Below are 17,035 nucleotides of genomic sequence, written 5' to 3' on the forward strand. Positions count from 1 at the left end.
GTTTACTCAGTGCTGTTCATTTAGGGGTTTAGGGTCTCATTTGAGCATAAACAATGACTGCACATTTTAGTGTCATTCAGATGGTCAGTGCACTCCACTCCAGACACAGATTAAGAAGTGAGGGCAGAGAGAAGGAGAGCTGGAATGTTTTTTTGCAGTGGGTTCATTTTACAAAGACAGAGATGTGAACTCGACAAGGACAGAACTATCACAGAGCTCCAGCCTCTGTAGCACCATTTAACAAACATCTTCACTCTGTACCCTGGATTTGCAGCAGCAGCTTTGGTAAAAGTTTAGGACTAGAGCACTGTTAGATTAGAATACTGAATTACTGAGTTGTGCTTGGATGTGACTTCAGTCCCAAACAGGAAGAAAGGGACGCATTTCTCTGTGGAATATATTTCTTATTTCCCTTCTGTGAAATGATGAGCTGCATCACCTGCCAAATACAGACTGACCTGCAGCTTCTTCAGATGAAGAGAAAGGGTTTATTCACACCAGAAGGGGGTTTTCAGTGGCTGGGATTAAAACGTGAGCTGTGGCAAAAATAAATGTTCCACTCACACAGCCTCTGAAGAGAAGAAAAAGTTCCACCTCAGCTTAAGGAATATCTTTGTTAAATCACAACCACTCCCACATAGAAACAAATCCACACTGGAGTCATACAACTTACAACAGCTTTCCTCATCTTTTTAAGCTTCTCTGTGTCTGAAGCTTGTATTTCCAGGCTCTCCAGCTTTCCTTTATCAGCACATTAAACTGGAAATTTGCTCCCCTAGTTTTATTTTGACTTAAAGATGGAATTTTCCTGACGAGAGCCAAGCTGTAACTAAAACTATTGAAAGACTCATTGTAAATTCACAAGAGCAGTAATAATATCATTTGCATCATCTCAAAACACATGGAGATAATACAATGGAAGTGTTCCAGGAAAGGACTGTAACTCTAGGGGTGGACATAAAAGGTCTTAAAGTTAATTAAGCCTGGTCTACAAGTCTTGTTGGTTAAGGGCAGGAAATAGAGAAGAATGAACTGACATTTGAATGAGACATTCTAAAAAGGGAGAAAACTACAGAACACTGAACAAAATCTATCCAGACACACCCTGTTTCTTTAGCCTTTTGCCCAGACAGAAAACAAGAGATTTATGTATATGTGCATGCTTTCTTTATCTGCCACAACATTAATTTTCAGAGGAAATACTAATGCACTCAGTTACCCCAGAGAATACCCTGGACAAAGGAATGAGCACACACAGCCAGCTAAGCAGGGTTTCTCTGCTGCAATTACTGTTAGTGCAGTAAATATCAATTACAGTGACCTGGGCATGATGCTCGTGTTCCACACAGATACTTTTGCTCCTGAGCTTTTGTTAAACAAAAACCTGGAGAAAAAAAATCTTATCTGCTGTAAACACAGCTACATTGTACTTTTTAAAAAATCATATTTAATGCAATGGTTCCTCAAAGGAGAGGGACTTTTCCTTAATGAGGGCGGGCTCAGCTGGAGCTCTGCACTAGGAGGCCTCTCTGATATTAAGGATTTATGTGGAAGCAAAGGGGAAGTGGAGAAAGCTCTTCAATACATTATTCTTCTGTGTACCTTATATTCTTTCAGCTTGGCCAAAGCCTGAAACACCCAGTGGCAGCTTCAGCCAAGTTCTGTAGAGCTGAGCTGACCAGGGGGAGCACCAAGACAGACCCAGACCAAAAGGTGCACACAATTTATTGCAGGGAGCAAAGAGAGGCTGGGGAAATCAGAGATCACAAACACCTCCAAGATGCCCAGACTATTCCACTTCTGCACTGTGATGAACAAATTTTTGGAGGAATCTCTTGTCTTCCTGCTCCCCAAAAATCAAACAGCATTGGAGTGTGGGGGGTGCTGGGGATGGAGGAGGCTCAGTGACACTCCTGCACCTCTCTGTCCCACTGATCCTCAGTTTGGGATAAGCAAAAGGAAATTGGCTGAGAGGAAGCAAGAAAAAAAGCTGGATCTACATCCAGGTAAATATGTCAGAGACTGAGAGAGAGCCCCTTCCCAGGGGAGTACACCTGATCATCCCTGAAATTTGCTTTTGGATACAAGGAAGGGAATAAGTTCTTTTCCTGTCTGCATCACTGGCACTTTATCACTATTTTCAGCATCTGCCTTTATCAATAATTAATCCAGATGGGAGGCCTCTTCCTCTTTATCTTGGACAAGGAATTCAGAGGGGGAAATGTCTGCAGTTCCAAACTAAGTATGCAGGGTTATCCCACCCATCTTATCAGCTCACTTCAGAGCAGAAGGGCCGGAGTTAATCCCCAGAATGGCTCTGGCTTCAACAACATTTGGCAACTGTCACAACAAGACATGTGGCCAAGAGCAAATTTTCTGTCATTTGATTGTTTGTTTCACCCCTGCAACATCTGCAGAGTAAATAAATCATATCAGTCATAGGTATTGTGGGATTTCTGATCTTAATACATGGAATGCTCTAAACCAGAGAGCACAAAATGTGTGACACTGATGATGAGGTGAGAATATTCTGTACCAACCCCAGCTCTGCCTGTGGGTTTGAGCACATTCCCTGGACACCAGAACACCCCTGCTCCTCCCTCAGCCCTCATAAACCTTTATCCCAGGGACCAGAGGCTGTAAAGAGCTACAGCAGAGTACTCTGTGACCTTAAACTCCATGGGATCCATGCTGTCAACAACTGAGGGAAAGCCAAAATTTTCTGGTTTTGATAATATTTTTATTTGCTATGAAACAAAATCAAAAATTGGTTTAATAATTTAATCACAAATGAGCTTCAAAATATTTCAGCAGCTGTGTTTATACTGGGCACTGTGCTTAAGCACATTTTATCTCTTGTTATATTTTGGACTGGCATATTTGTACATTGAGGAAAAGGCTTTATGCATGGAAAGACTGGACAATAGCACTTATTTAAAGGAATGTGATCCATTTTGGGAATACTTCAGGGAAAGGAAAGTATTATGTGAGTGCAGGAGAAAGGGCAGAGTCAGAACCCTCAAGCACCACCAGAACATTTCAGTGCTTCATGTTTTGTATCTGTCCCATTTCAAACTGGTTCTCATCAGCTCTCAGGTGTCTCTACAGCTTCTGTGGGGACAAGTAACATGATCATGAAAAATGAACAAAGGGATTCTGCAGAGACACCATCTGCATGCTGAGAGTGCAAAATGAGGAAGATTGTTAAAGCTCACCTCAGATGTGGCTCTGACAGACCTTCACCTGTTTCTCTTCTGGGCAGGTCAGCAGATTTACCAACACTGGGGATTTCTTGCTGGACATACCAGGATGGTCACAGAAAAACAGTCATCCCTTGAAACAACAATTAGCTGTATCACTAATCTGATGAGAAGAAAGTCTGTACTGTCACTGCTCATTTTAATGACCTCAAAGCAGTTTTACCTTCATCACATTTGTCATCCACAGCAAACAACCCTCAGTTCAGGAGTGCACTGTCATTTCAACAACAAATGTCATTCAAGAATTATTAATTTAGCTAGACCAAAAATAGGTCCATGAACAGTCCAGTAACTGAAACATCAACATATATTTAATTTGCTTCTCAATCACCAGATTTACAAGGAAGAGACTCAGATAAAAACCAGATTACTACAGATTGGCAGGAAAATTATTTGATTGAAAATGAGAATAGGAATCAAAGCTTGTGCCTGTGGCCCAGAGGAGCAGCCCCTCTGGGGTGGCTCATTCTCCTGGGTAAGATTGTTGGCATGACACAGAAATATAAGTCCCAGATTTTCTTAACCTATGTGGAAGTTGCACACTTTTGTACAGTCTCTCCAGGTCTTCTTTTATTAGATCATATAAGGGATTCATTTCCACAAACAGAAGGGTTTCAGATCCCCAGACATATTTAAATTAACACTATCCACAAAAGGCTACAGGTACCAAAATAACACAGGACAATCTATCAGCCTATCCTTCCAAAATCTTCCCAGGAAAAGAGATTCTTTGAGGTTTTCTTGAATTCTAACAGAGAAATTCAGAGGTGATTCTGAGCTGGGCAGGTTTTATGTACAGGGAAATCAAGGACTAAGCTAAACAACTCTGTATTTGTGAACAGGAGATTGAATCTGAACCTACACCAGAAACACACGTTCAATAAATAATTTTATCCATTCTTTATCAGATACAAGTCGTGTATGAGCATAGACAGCACCCTCCAAACTGCAAATATGCTTCTGAAAGATTTTAGAAAATGTATATTAACAGAAGGTTAACTAGAAATTGAGAGAAACCAGCAGAGGTTAAAAATCCTTCCACCTTTGAGATTTTGGGCCTTGGTGCCTCACTGTCTGACAGGACTCCCTCAATCAGATTGATCAGCAAGCAACAAAAGGGATCTTCCTTCTTCACTCATTCTGTTTACAACCAAAATCTTCTTGGATCATACATTTCTGATTTTCAGCTCACACTCTGCCCTCTCTCAGGGTTCACTGCAGCACTTCAAACCAGCAGGTCACTCACTAAAATGCAAGCAGGGGTGGCAGGATCTCTGGGATGACTCTTGGGTAGATTTATTTTTGCTGCTCACCCATCTTTAGGGCACAAGTTGTCACTCACTGGCTTGGAGAGTGGTTTTGTTTCTTTGAAAAGGAAAAATAAAAAAAGAAAAATTAAAAAAAAAAAAGAAGGTAAAAATAAGGAAAATAAATAAAAGGAAAGAAAGGGGAAAAAACACAAACCAGGTCTTGCCTCCCCCATTTTCTTCCTAATTCTGTATCTGAGATAACAGAAAGACTTAGAGCACAATTTGGCTGACTGCTTTCCACCAGGGCAATAAACATTTAATGTATACAAAGGAAGTATTTACAGGTCTTTTATAGCCAAATAGTCCTTTATAGCCAAATTTCTTGATTTCCAAAAGAGAACTCTGTCCTAGCTGAGAACTCCATCCACCCATGAGATTGAAGCTGTATTTTGCATCATCCAGAAGAAACTTTCTGATGAGCTGAACAGACAGGGAAAAACAATCCCAAACAAAAAAATTCCCCACAGACCTACCAGAAACTCAAAGCTCAAATCAAAAAGCAATTTCAGATTAGAATTAATTCTCCTTTTTCCTGGAAAAAAAATATGAGGAGCCAAAATCAGAAGTGCTGAGTTATTTCCTCACCTGTGTTTATACAGTGCTGCAGTACCAACACCAAGAACTGAGCAGCACCAAATGCAGCACAAGTGCTCTCACAACACTGATATTTTTAAAGCAGCAAGTTTGCTTCAAATATTGCTGAAGTATGTGTTCATTCAAAGGTACCATCCCACGTAGAAAATGTCATTTTCCAATTGGTTTTCAGGCAGAATTTGCACCCCAGATTGTTTAGTGCTCACAGTGGCTATTTACTTAAAGGTACCATCATTGCATACAAAATGACATTTTAGAACCAGCTCCAGGCAGGCATTTGCACTCCAGACTGTTCAGTCATCAGTGGCAATCACTTCTCACATGTATAAAATCGACACAAGGACAATCACAAACCCAACCCCAGGTAGCGAGGCACGAGGCCTGTTGAAATCAGCTCAATAATCCGGAAAGGAACAAGCAGCAGAGTGTTCCCAGGAAAGGCCTATTTTGATCCTTGTGCCTTGCTGGGACATGTGACAGACCCAGAGAAACACTGAGTTCTGCCCTGCCACACATTACATGTGAAAATGCAAGAGAAAATGATTCCTCTGAGGGGAAAGTTGCGCGATTTCCTCGGGCGGCCGCTCCCGGGGTCACTGCGGGTTGAGGTTCCTGTCCCTCAGCTCCAGCCCCACAGCAGCGCCACAGGACCCACAGGGGAACAGGACAGAGGTGAAACAGCTGGGGACAGCTGGGGACAGCTGGGGACAGAGGTGAAACAGCTGGGACACAGCTGGGGACAGAGGTGAAACAGCTGGGGACAGCTGGGGACAGAGGTAAAACAGCTGGGGACGGCTGGGGACAGCTGGGGACAGAGGTAAAACAGCTGGGGACATGGCTGGGGACACACTTGGGGACACACTTGGGGACACACTTGGGGACACACCTGGGGACATGGCTGGGGACACATTTGGGGACACATTTGGGGACACAGCTGGGGACACACCTGGGAACACATCTGGGGACATGGCTGGGGACACAGCTGGGGACATGGCTGGGGACACATTTGGGGACATGGCTGGGGACACATCTGGGGACACATTTGGGGACACAGCTGGGGACACACCTGGGAACACATCTGGGGACACATCTGGGGACACAGCTGGGGACACACCTGGGAACACATCTGGGAACACAGCTGGGGACACCTGCTGCTGCTCCCCGAGAAGCTGGGCACAGCCACAGGCACCAGTTCCGAGCTGAGGGAACTGGGACAGCAGAACCTGAGAGCGTTGTCACTCGTGCCCCTGGTCCCTGTCAGGACATCACGAACACACCTCTGTGCTCCCAGTGCCCCTTCTGGAAGGGACAATGCTTTTTATCTGCCAGCAGGGCTTGTTGGGGACAAGAGGAGCTTTATCAGCCCTTTGTGGCCCCTGAAAGGCAGCATTAAGTATTGCTAAGGCTATTTTCTTTTAATAATGTTCTGCCTGCTCACCAAAAGCACAGCCCTGCAAAGGAAAAAGAAAATTTATCCCCTCCTGTGTTTGGTGTGTAAACTTTCTGTTCCTTAGGGCTTGCTGCATTCACACATGTACTTTTGGTGTTAGCCATCCTATAGATGAGAAATTAATGTTAAAATGTGTGGCCAGGCTGTTCAGAATTATTCTGCTCCGGTGACCAGGTCAGGTTCTGCTCTCTGTATCTGCCATGGTTTCATTGAGCACAGTGATTTTGGAGGTGTTTAGATAGTGTATCAAAGCATATTTTTTTCCATCTGAAAAATAATTTTTCAATGCTGTCTAATCCAAGAAAGACTAATATTTTTGTATGGGTTTTTTTTTCATTTTCATTTACATCATTCAGATTCCAGAAAGAGAAAATAATCTTTCATTTCCAGCCTTTCTCACAATCAAGTGAGTTATGCAAATTATCTCATCAACATGGACACGACCCTTTTAAAATGGGTTGGTTTTCTTGTGTATTACAGCCACTTCCAGCAAATTTCTCTCTCAGGATGTTCATTATCACCACTCTACCACTATTTGGGTTTTTTGGATGCTGAAAAATTCCCAAAGATAAGCATAAGGTTTTAGTATGATTGACCAGGAAAATACATCATTTCAGAGGCAACTGTCCTTCATTTCCTAAAATCTCTGTACAGAAGCCTGGTTTAACTTTTGTTTCACATACAAGCATAGAACAGATTTCTTTGCCAACTAAACTAACCTTGCATAAGCATTAATACACACTTTTAGAGCTAGAAGTAAACTAAGCAAGAGACAAATACCAGAAAGGAAAAAAAAAAACCACAAATGTTCATAAGAATATTTCATCCAATGTGGTTTCATTACATGGAGACTGTATTTATATCAGCTGTTCATCACCTTTACAGTTGATTACTTGCCAAAACAACCTGTAAAATGTAAACTTTTAATTAGTACAGTATTGTCTGTATCTCCACCCGACATTTTTTAATAATTACTCCCAGTCTGGAAGATGAAACTGCACTATATGAGTCATGTATCACATAAATCACTTTGAATACCAGAATTTCTCAGTTAACTGTCTATAGTACCCTGCAGACCAAGACTTATTTGCTAAAATAATTCAGCACATGCAATGAATAATATGGGTGGGAGAACCCATCATTTGCTGGAAGAAAATTTAAGAGCAAAGCAAAAAACTCAGCTGCTTGAATTAACCATTCCCTGCTAACTTTCAGGAACATTTCTGGTCCCTGATTAGACTAAAAAAAGCTGGGATTATTGGGCTAATGAGCCAGGGACAGAGGGATAACTGGGGCTGTGTGAGGGCAGAGCAGGACTCATGGCAGCACCCAGGAGATCCACCTGCATTCCCAAGCTGTGCTGGAAGCTGGAGGCTCCTTGTTTGAACAGATGCACCTGATTCCCTCAGTCCTGGCTGCCCCAGCAGACAGGAAGGAAGGAAGAGCTGATCCTACAGGAAAAAAAGGAAAATCTGATCCCTACCTGTTAATAATCCCCTGTTATCCCTCAGAAATGTTCCTGCTTCTGACTCCATGGGGGTGCATTCTCCTGCTCAGGCATGGGAATGTCCCCTCCTGCTGCTGCCTCTGGCACCTGGGCCGAGAGCTGCTGGGGAGGAGATCTGTCATGGCCAGGAAAGAGGGAATTCAGCACAGCTGGTAAGAGCTGGCAGCCAGGGAAAGTGGCCTTCCCACCAGGACAGAGCCCTGCTGGGTGTGTGCAGCCAGGGAAGGGCATTCCTGAGCATCAGGAGCAATTCAGTGACACTCAACAGCAAAGGCTGCTCCATGGAAAATGTGCATTGTGCCACAGGGAAAGTGTCCTCAGGGTCAGCTTGTCCTACAGGGCAAGGCACCTCCCATGGCCCTGGAGAGGAGTGAGCAAAGAGCTCCAGTGTGCACTGTCATTTGCCCAAAATGAGCAGCTTGAAAGATGCCAAAGATGAAGCAAAAATCAGTTTTTGCAAGAGGTTCTCCCACCTCAGTCTGTGTTTGAGCTGTGGTGCCAGAGGCAGCCAAGGAGCTCCAAACTACTGCCAAAGGAACCCTTCACTTCCCAGGGAGGTTGGAAAAATATTAACAAGGAATCCATTAATCAGGAGTTAAAGGAATTTAAACCTCCTTAAAACCTATAAACACAAAGCTGGACATGCTGAGTGAAAGGGGCAGTAAAGTTTCAGCTGGAATGCACAAGTATGTAAAGAGATTTGATCAGCACTTTCTGTTTTAAGACCTTGTCACTACAGGAGAGCTCCACTCAGCACAGGAGCAAGAGGAAGAGGCTCTTTAAGCACCTCAGTCTGTTCTTTGGCAAAACCACAGCCTGTGCTGCTTGGCATTGTCCAGTGGCTTCCTCTGGTTATAGTGTTTTGTGGTTTTATGGTTCAAAGTCAGACTTGTGCAATCAAAACAGAATCATATCACTGCCTTCCAGTTTCCAGTTGGAAAATGTTCATCTACACAAATAAAGTATAGAAGAACAATTAAATCATACTCATTTTTCTAAAACTATTCAGAGTCAAGCTAAGGGCATAGAATAGAAAAATCTAGATAAATCAAAAAGCTTTGTTTGAATCCAGAAAATTCTATCAAACACAGCTCAGCTACCAAAAATCAGCTTCAAAGGCACCTTATTCAGCCACTTTCTACACAGCCACAAAGGAGGAACATTCCTCAGTTTATGTACAACAGTGTGGGAGAGAGAAAAGTACAGCAAAGCAACATTTCATGGTAAATAAAATCTTTTTTACTGACATTGATGCTGCACCATGGGATAACACTGATTGCCTGGTTACCAAAGAGTAATTCTGGAAACGTCTCAGTACCTTCCTGACAAAAATATCAATTTAATCTCGCTCTAGCAGCAGTGTGATGTCAACTTCTCATCACAATTAGTGGGTTTATTTTTGATGTGCATGCTGACAGCTCCTAAAAGCTAATGGAAAGTCATTTATGTGCAATTTAAAATCTGATTACTTGAGTGTTAAAGTTCCTTGACAGTCCTTTATATCGGGAACGGGAAATTTAGTAAGAAAATGAATCCGCTTTGATACATTAAAATAACTCCTCTGATATGAAAGTCAGGCCTAAAGTTTGCTAATATTAACACAGGATGCAAAAATATGGTTTCACCTGAAAATCATTTCACAAATTATCATTTTGCAGATGTTAAAGTCTGGGAACAAGGGATAAAGAAACTTTATGTGAGTCTCCAAAAGCTTCAGAAGACAAGGAGTTGAATCAATAGATGAGCTCTTAAAGAAAGACAATTTGCTGTATTGTACTTGGAATTGATTGAAAATTTCACACTAATAACTTTTTCCACCAAAAAACCCCTCAAATTTTATTCTAAATCAATATTTTCCATAGGAAGATATTGACTACAGCACATTTTGTGTTGGGGCATGTCAAAGCACTGCATTTGGGTTTGTGAAGCCTGAACATTTCATTTCAAGAGGAGTTCAGCCATGGTGCCAGGCTGCCCTGGCCCTGTGCACAATGGGGACCTGGGCTCTGAATCTGCTCCTCAGAGCAATGACAGCCACTCAGGGGGATGCTGGCTCTTAAACCAGCATTCAAAACTTGAAAAATCTAAATGCTTTGTGTTGGTTTTTACCGTTTTCATCCAGCTAAAACTATTTCATAGAAGCAAGAAGCCTTCAAATTTTGATGGAACTGCAAATGAAAAGAAACAAAGTGATCAAACTTCCCTATATAAATGGAATGTCCATTTGCACTGCTGCATGTGCTCCCTGTGCTGAATCTAATTCTGCTGTTCTTTACATTTTTGCATTTCTATATTACTTTCTAGGCTACAGAAGAGGATGAGCCACCTTATTCTGCTTTTCTCGTTGTTCTTGGCTCCAGCATTTGCTGATGGAGGAAGTCAGAAATCAACCCCAAACCTTTGTTCAAATGATGTCAGCCACAAACGCCAGAAGAGAGACTGGATATGGAACCAAATGCACATCAAAGAAGAGATTGATACACCTTTGCCACACCATGTTGGCAAGGTAAGCAGCAACCTGTGAGCAATGGCTAAAATAGCAAATAAGGGTCTTGAAAAGCAGTTGTTTGCAGTCTAGGCAGGAGAAAAGAAAAAGAAATAGAAATGGGACTTAAAACCTACATATTAACATGTTAAAATCTTCAAAATGTGAGCAAAGTGTAAATGAAGAATGGTGCCAAAGGAATTGGCACCAATAATTCCTTTGAAGAATACAAGTAAATTTAAGGGAAGAGTGGGTCTGGAGATTCCAAATGCAGGAGCAGCCACATTATCTGCAGGTGCATGGTTAGGAAGGAGGTCTGGTGCCTGATGCATGGCAGGAATTTTCTGGCAGCACGAGTTTCTTTCAGAAACCTCAGAGACCAGCAAATAAAAACATATGTATTTAAAAACACACAGTTTACATCTCTCAGCTTGTACACAAAACATGAATACTATTTTTCAGAATACCGTTACACAATCAAAAATACTGCTGCACAAAGCAAAAGCAAATTTAAAAATACTAACAAGTATTGACCTGCTTGGCAAACTCATTTTCCTCAGGGCAGTGCTCATAAAAGCTTATTATCAACTGCAGATCACCCAGGGAAAGCTCTCCCAATCCAGTGTTTCAGAGGGATGCGCTGTCCCACTTTGCAGATAAATGCAGCTGAGCTCTTCCCTGCCCTGTTCAGCACTCACATCTGTCAGGGCTGTCTCAGCAAAGTCACACAGGCCTTGCTGCCTGCTCTGGGCTGCCAGAAAACACCACAAAGAAATCACAGAGACCACAGGGTCCTCTCAGCTACCACAGGGCATCTCTGCTTCATTTCAGACCAATTCAGCCCCAGATTGAGGAGCAGTTTCTATTCCTGGAGCTGTCCTAAATAAGAGTAATTCCCCTTGTCCAGCTCTGGGCTGTTTCACCAGCACAATCTCCTGATGATTCCTGCAGTGGCTGCTCGGTGCATCTGCAGCCTTTGATAAACCCTGTAAAGAAAAGCCCCAGGAGCAGTGGAGCAGGGCTGAGTGATGGCTGCAGGAATGTGCTGACACACCTGGATTTTATCTTGCACCACCTCGGTGCTTTCCTTGGTGTGCTCATCCTCAGCCCCAGAAAGGGCACTCTGAGAAGCTGATGCTTTTACACTGAGTAGGCACATAAAAATTGAGAAAGAAGGCACAGACCATCCCATCTTTGAGACAAGGGTGGGGTTATTTCTCACATGGCATCTCCAGAGTTGTGAACTGCTCTCCAGCCGTCCCAGCAACCAGAAGTGTGGTTAAGGAATGAGGGCTGGAAATATTAATGACCCATTTCAAAAGAGAAAACCAAAACTTAAACAGTAAATGACAACTACAGGATAAATGAAATCCTGAACACCCAGCAGGTGACATTTATGATAACATCAGTAACAAAAGGCTGGAAATACTTGGTCAAATCCAGCAATCCTTGATAATTAGCTGACTGAAATAAGAATGCTGATATAGCACACGGAAAATCGTAGTTTAAACCTTCTAGCAGTGACCCTGTATGTGTGAGGGTACAGAAAGGAAAGCATCATCAAGCAGTGTGCAAAAGCATTTGGAATTGGATCAAACTATATCTTAAAACTGATTAATGTTCATTCCTCTTATTGCATCCCTTTTGCACTGCATATAACCTTAAATTTTAAAATCTATGAGGTGGAAATGTAACCTTCCTGTCAGAGCATGAGCCTCAAGACTGCCTATTAAAGGATTGCATGTGACTGAGTACCAGAAAGCTGTCAGCTGTGGCAGGAATTCACTAAATGCTAAGGAATAGAGGCTAATTCTGAATAATGTCAGGAGCTGTGAACACAGATTTCCTCCTGTAATCCTGTGAAACTGAGCAAAAAACCCTTGTAGGTCCAGAAAGTTGCAAACAAAAGAAACTCAAACTGAATGGTGGCTTTTATTGTTTCAGACATAATGAAGTTAATTATTTGTAAGTGTTGACTGAGGAACAATTTATACCTTTAGGAAATATGAGGTATGATTTGAAAAAAGCTTTGTTCTGTATAAGCAATCAAGTTTCAGTGTGGGTGCAAGTGTCATCCTGTAACCCCAGCTGCTGCTGTGGTGCTGCTCAGCACTGCCCCACTGACAGCAAAAGTTCCCAGGGCTGCTCTGGTTCCCAGTGGGATGAGGAATTCCTGAGTGTGTGAATCCTCTGGGAGCAGCTGCTGCAGCCAGCTGCCAGACCCCACCTTTATCTCTCTGAATTCTCCTTCCAGATCACATCCAGTGTAAGGAACAGCAACGCCAAGTACATCATCGAGGGGGAATATGCCAACACCATCTTCAAGGTGGAGGAGACCAGTGGGGACGTGTACGCCTTCGAGAGGCTGGACAGGGAGAAGAAGGCAGAGTATGAGCTGACAGCCCTCATCATCGACAGAACAAACAACAGGTCCCTGGAACGCCCCTCCAAATTCATCATCAAGGTCTATGATATCAACGACAATGCCCCTGTGTTTGTACAGAAGGTGTTCAATGGGTCTGTCCCAGAAATGTCACCAGTAGGTATGTCCTCTGTCACTCATCTCCCTTCATGGCTGGTGTTAAAAAGCACAATTTATATCAATATTCACCTTGAAAATCCTTTTCTAGGAACCTCGGTCACCAAAGTGACAGCTGTGGATGCTGATGACCCCACAGTGTCAGGTCATGCCACGGTGACCTACGAGGTCACCACAGGAGGGGAATATTTCACCATTGATGACTCTGGTAAGTCAGACACACAAATGTCCTTACACTTTGTCCATACCCTACCCTTTATAAAAAACAAAGTTTTAAGCCTTTTTCATTCTGGAAAATCAGAAATCATTCAAAATATCATTTTAAACATGATTTAGAAAGGTTTCTCACTCACACTCCACAATGCCACTGTCTGCATGTGGAAATGTACAAATAAAATCAGGATGTCAGCTGCCATGAACAAAATGAGAAGATAAAACGTCTTTTTTTTCCCACTTATGGAAAGACTGAGCAGGAGCTAAGATGAGTTTGTGTTTTCAGTTTGGCATAGGTACTGTTCCAGTGACCAAACAGGAAAAGGGAATACACAAATTCTGAAGCATCATTTAGTAATCAATAATCATTTGCTTTCCTAAACTTTCTAGCTTAAATTTTTCCCAGTTTTAAAACCAATGTCAGTATCTCTTGTAACCACACTAGTGTGCCAGAGCAAAGAACACAGGTAAAGAGGTTAACAATCCATTACAAGGAATATTCTGCATGAGCTCTCCTAAAAGCTCTTTGCTGCATCTCTTCCATCATGCAGAAAAAATTCTAACATTTCTTGAAAAATACCACTGTAAAATTGGTACTTAAAGCTGAACTTGTGGAGATAATAAAAAATAAACATTTGTTGTCAAAATTGAAGAGATGTTGGACGTGCTGCAAAATCTAATTGCATTCAATATTATTCTTTCACAGGTGTGATTTATACAAAGGAGCCTAATTTAGACAGAGAGACCAAGTCAACGTATGAGATTATTGTTCAAGCCAAAGATGCTCCGGGTTTTTCTGGGGATTCCAGCACAGCCACGGTGATCATCACTTTGTCTGACATCAACGACAACTTCCCAGTGTTCAAACACCGTGAGTGCCACCCATCCTCCAAACCAGCCTGAAACCAGGGGCTGGCACAAACACAGCGAGTTTAGCTCACAGTCCAGCACAACTCAGCTTTCCTTAAAAATGGCCAAAAGAACTTTACATGTTCAGAAGCTCTTCTGTGTTTCAGCCAGAGCCACTTCTCCTGGGGAATGCACACCTAGAGCAGAAAACAAAAATCAGTATTCATTTCTTTCCTTTGCTAATGATCTTGACTATTTGGGGTATTACTTATACTTTTACATGTCTTAGAGATACACAATGCTAAATTCTCAATGAAATATTTTTATGTGCATCTGTCAAGTAAGAACAGTTTTAACTAAGTTCTAACTTCCATGTACACACTCCTTACATATTTTTCTTTTTTTTTTTTTTTTAACAGCATCATTTCACTTCAAAGTTCCTGAAAACATTTCAGTAGGAGGAGAAGTTGGCAGAGTCAAAGTAGAAGATATCGATGAACCACAGCACAGAAATACAAGATACAGCTTTATCCAAGGAGAGTTCAGGGACACCTTTGACATTGTAGCAAATCCATACACAAATGAAGGAATCATTAGGCCAAAGAAGGTAATTCTCCCCATAACAAAGATTATTGTTGTGGTTTTCCATGTGTAACAAGTGATTTGGTTTAGGACTAGCAGCAGGAAGAAATAGAAATGCATGAAAGTCAGCATGAAATATACTGATCCTGAACACCAGGTCTCCAAGCTCTGAAAGAAGAAGAGCTGGTGATTTCTAGTCCTTTTCAACCTCCAGACCTGAAAAACTCCAGAATCACTGCAGAGTGCAGTGGGGGTTGTGTCAGATATTCAGGTTACACACTTTGGGTTCCTCTCAAACTTCAATTGGTTGGATGCTTCAAAGACACAGTGATTTAAGAGTTGAACCAACTCAAAGTCAAAGAATCCTTCCCTTCTGCAGCCCACGTGAAACCAAAGCAGAAAATGTGAACAAGTCCACCTGACCTCTTTTCTAAAAGTCTCTTTGCAGTTTGGAATTTGCTCCAATCCGAGCCACAGCTCCCTAACTTTCCTCAGGGTGTTTTCAGAGCTTCCCCACTAATGTCTTATAAGTCTTTGAGACTCTCCAAAGCCTTTATTAGGGTCTGTTCTTTGCTTTTTTTAAGTTCTCAAACCCACTTGATTTGTACCAAGGGACTGCTGCAGAGCATTGCCAGGCCAAGATTTCATTGATTTCATTGACTTGCTGTTAAAAAAAAAAAAGAGGAGAGAGGACTATAAATCAGCTCCTGTAATCCTCAGATAGACACAAATGTGTTTTCCCCTTCCAAATGTCTCTCCACAGCTGCTAGGACTAGAAATATCGTTAGGAAGAGAAAACTTTCAGGAAAAGCGGTGCCAAGGATTTCAAGACTGGCAGTAAAATCCTTGGCTGTGGTCACCAGTGGGTCTGAGCAGCTCTCCTTCACCTGGGGAGCTGGGGACTGCAGTGCCTGCCCAGAGGAGGAGCAGTCACAGACCCCTCACACACTCCCTGAGGGATTTGGAACCAGCTCTTCCTCCAACACACAGTGGGCAAAGCTCACCTCCCCGTTTTGCAATGTGATTTTGGTCATGCACATGCCATAATTTTAAATACAGGGCAATGTGAGATAAAATGTCAGCTGCTGGGTAAGTCCAATCACTTCCCTTTGCAATGTCTACTCCAAGAGAAAAACAAGAGTCACCAAAGCTGCTGTGAATCTCAGTGTTTTTACAATCTCAGGTGGCAGAACAAAGGAAACCTTGAAAGGAGCATTTCTTACTGCCCGAGCTCCTGGCCTTCCTCCCATTGTGTGATTCCTTTTATAGTCTCAGGCAAGGGGAAAACAGGGAAGAGGATGTCATTTATCACTAAATGCCCCAGCTGACAGCCAGTGCAGATTTGCAATCTGCCTTGAGTACCTTCAGAACACAAAGCTTCACCAAGAGGAGAATCTCTTCTCCAGCCTTTGGGAGACAGGAGCTAACCAAGTTTTGGTAGTTATAGAATTATAATAATAGTAGCATTATAGAAAGAAAATTATTTAATCCAAAAGAAAATTATTTTGCTGAACTTAAACTAGTGGATGAATCTGTTCTACACCAGAGTCAGTTTGAGCCACACTATGATAGAGAAGTTCAGCTGGGAAATGCTCTCCCATGGGTCCAGCCAAGATGAAATTTGTTAACATTGCCAAACATGAATTACAGCCCAGATTTAAATCTGCACAGAGAGGAAAGCTTGCTTAGACATCACCAATGGAAGAATATCTGTAACTGTCTTTTTTTTTAGCCCCTGGACTTCGAAACAGTATCAGAATACAAGTTCAGCATCGAGGCCACAGACCCCACCGTCAACCTTCGGCATTTCAAACCTGGCAACCCCCGGAGCATCTCAACAGTCACCATCGAAGTCACCGACGTGGATGAGCCTCCTGTCTTCTCCAAACTCCCATATGAATTTAAAGTGAGGGAAAATCATGCAGAAGTAAAAACACTTGGTTCAGTTCATGCAGAGGACCCCGATGCAGCTAAACGGAAAATCAGGTAAGACAACACCAGCTTTACAATCCTATTTAAAAGTGCAGAATCCATTAATAGTTCCAAACATTTGACAAACAACCCAGACTTTGGCCCTATTTCTTTAGAATCTGCATGCCAAACAAAACAAAAGAAAATCCAATTTAATTTTTCCAGCACTGCAGCCATATATATGCTGGATATATATGGATATATATGCTGGATATATATGGATGTATATGCTCACCAAAAGCTGAACATAAATTTAATTTACCTATGTAATTACC

At 42.2% G+C, this 17,035-nt stretch overlaps 1 protein-coding gene across 4 annotated transcripts in view; it reads left to right on the plus strand.

Annotated features, from left to right (window-relative positions):
- CDH5 (cadherin 5) overlaps positions 1-17,035 on the plus strand; it is a 29,077-nt gene that overhangs the window by 5,306 nt on the left and 6,736 nt on the right. For 2 of the 4 annotated variants that reach the window (XM_058845867.1, XM_058845869.1), the window contains exons 2-7: positions 10,426-10,627; positions 12,861-13,149; positions 13,237-13,353; positions 14,065-14,229; positions 14,627-14,814; positions 16,522-16,775. In XM_058845867.1, coding sequence (XP_058701850.1) covers positions 10,439-10,627; positions 12,861-13,149; positions 13,237-13,353; positions 14,065-14,229; positions 14,627-14,814; positions 16,522-16,775 — 1,202 coding nt within the window. In that variant the 5' untranslated portion in view covers positions 10,426-10,438. Of the gene's footprint in view, positions 1-5,739; positions 5,878-10,425; positions 10,628-12,860; positions 13,150-13,236; positions 13,354-14,064; positions 14,230-14,626; positions 14,815-16,521; positions 16,776-17,035 lie in introns of those variants that run through there. The other 2 variants (XM_058845868.1, XM_058845870.1) reach the window with 2 other exon arrangements.

Source organism: Poecile atricapillus, chromosome 10 (assembly GCF_030490865.1).
Source record: "Poecile atricapillus isolate bPoeAtr1 chromosome 10, bPoeAtr1.hap1, whole genome shotgun sequence".
In the NCBI taxonomy this organism is placed as follows: Eukaryota; Metazoa; Chordata; class Aves; order Passeriformes; family Paridae; genus Poecile; species Poecile atricapillus.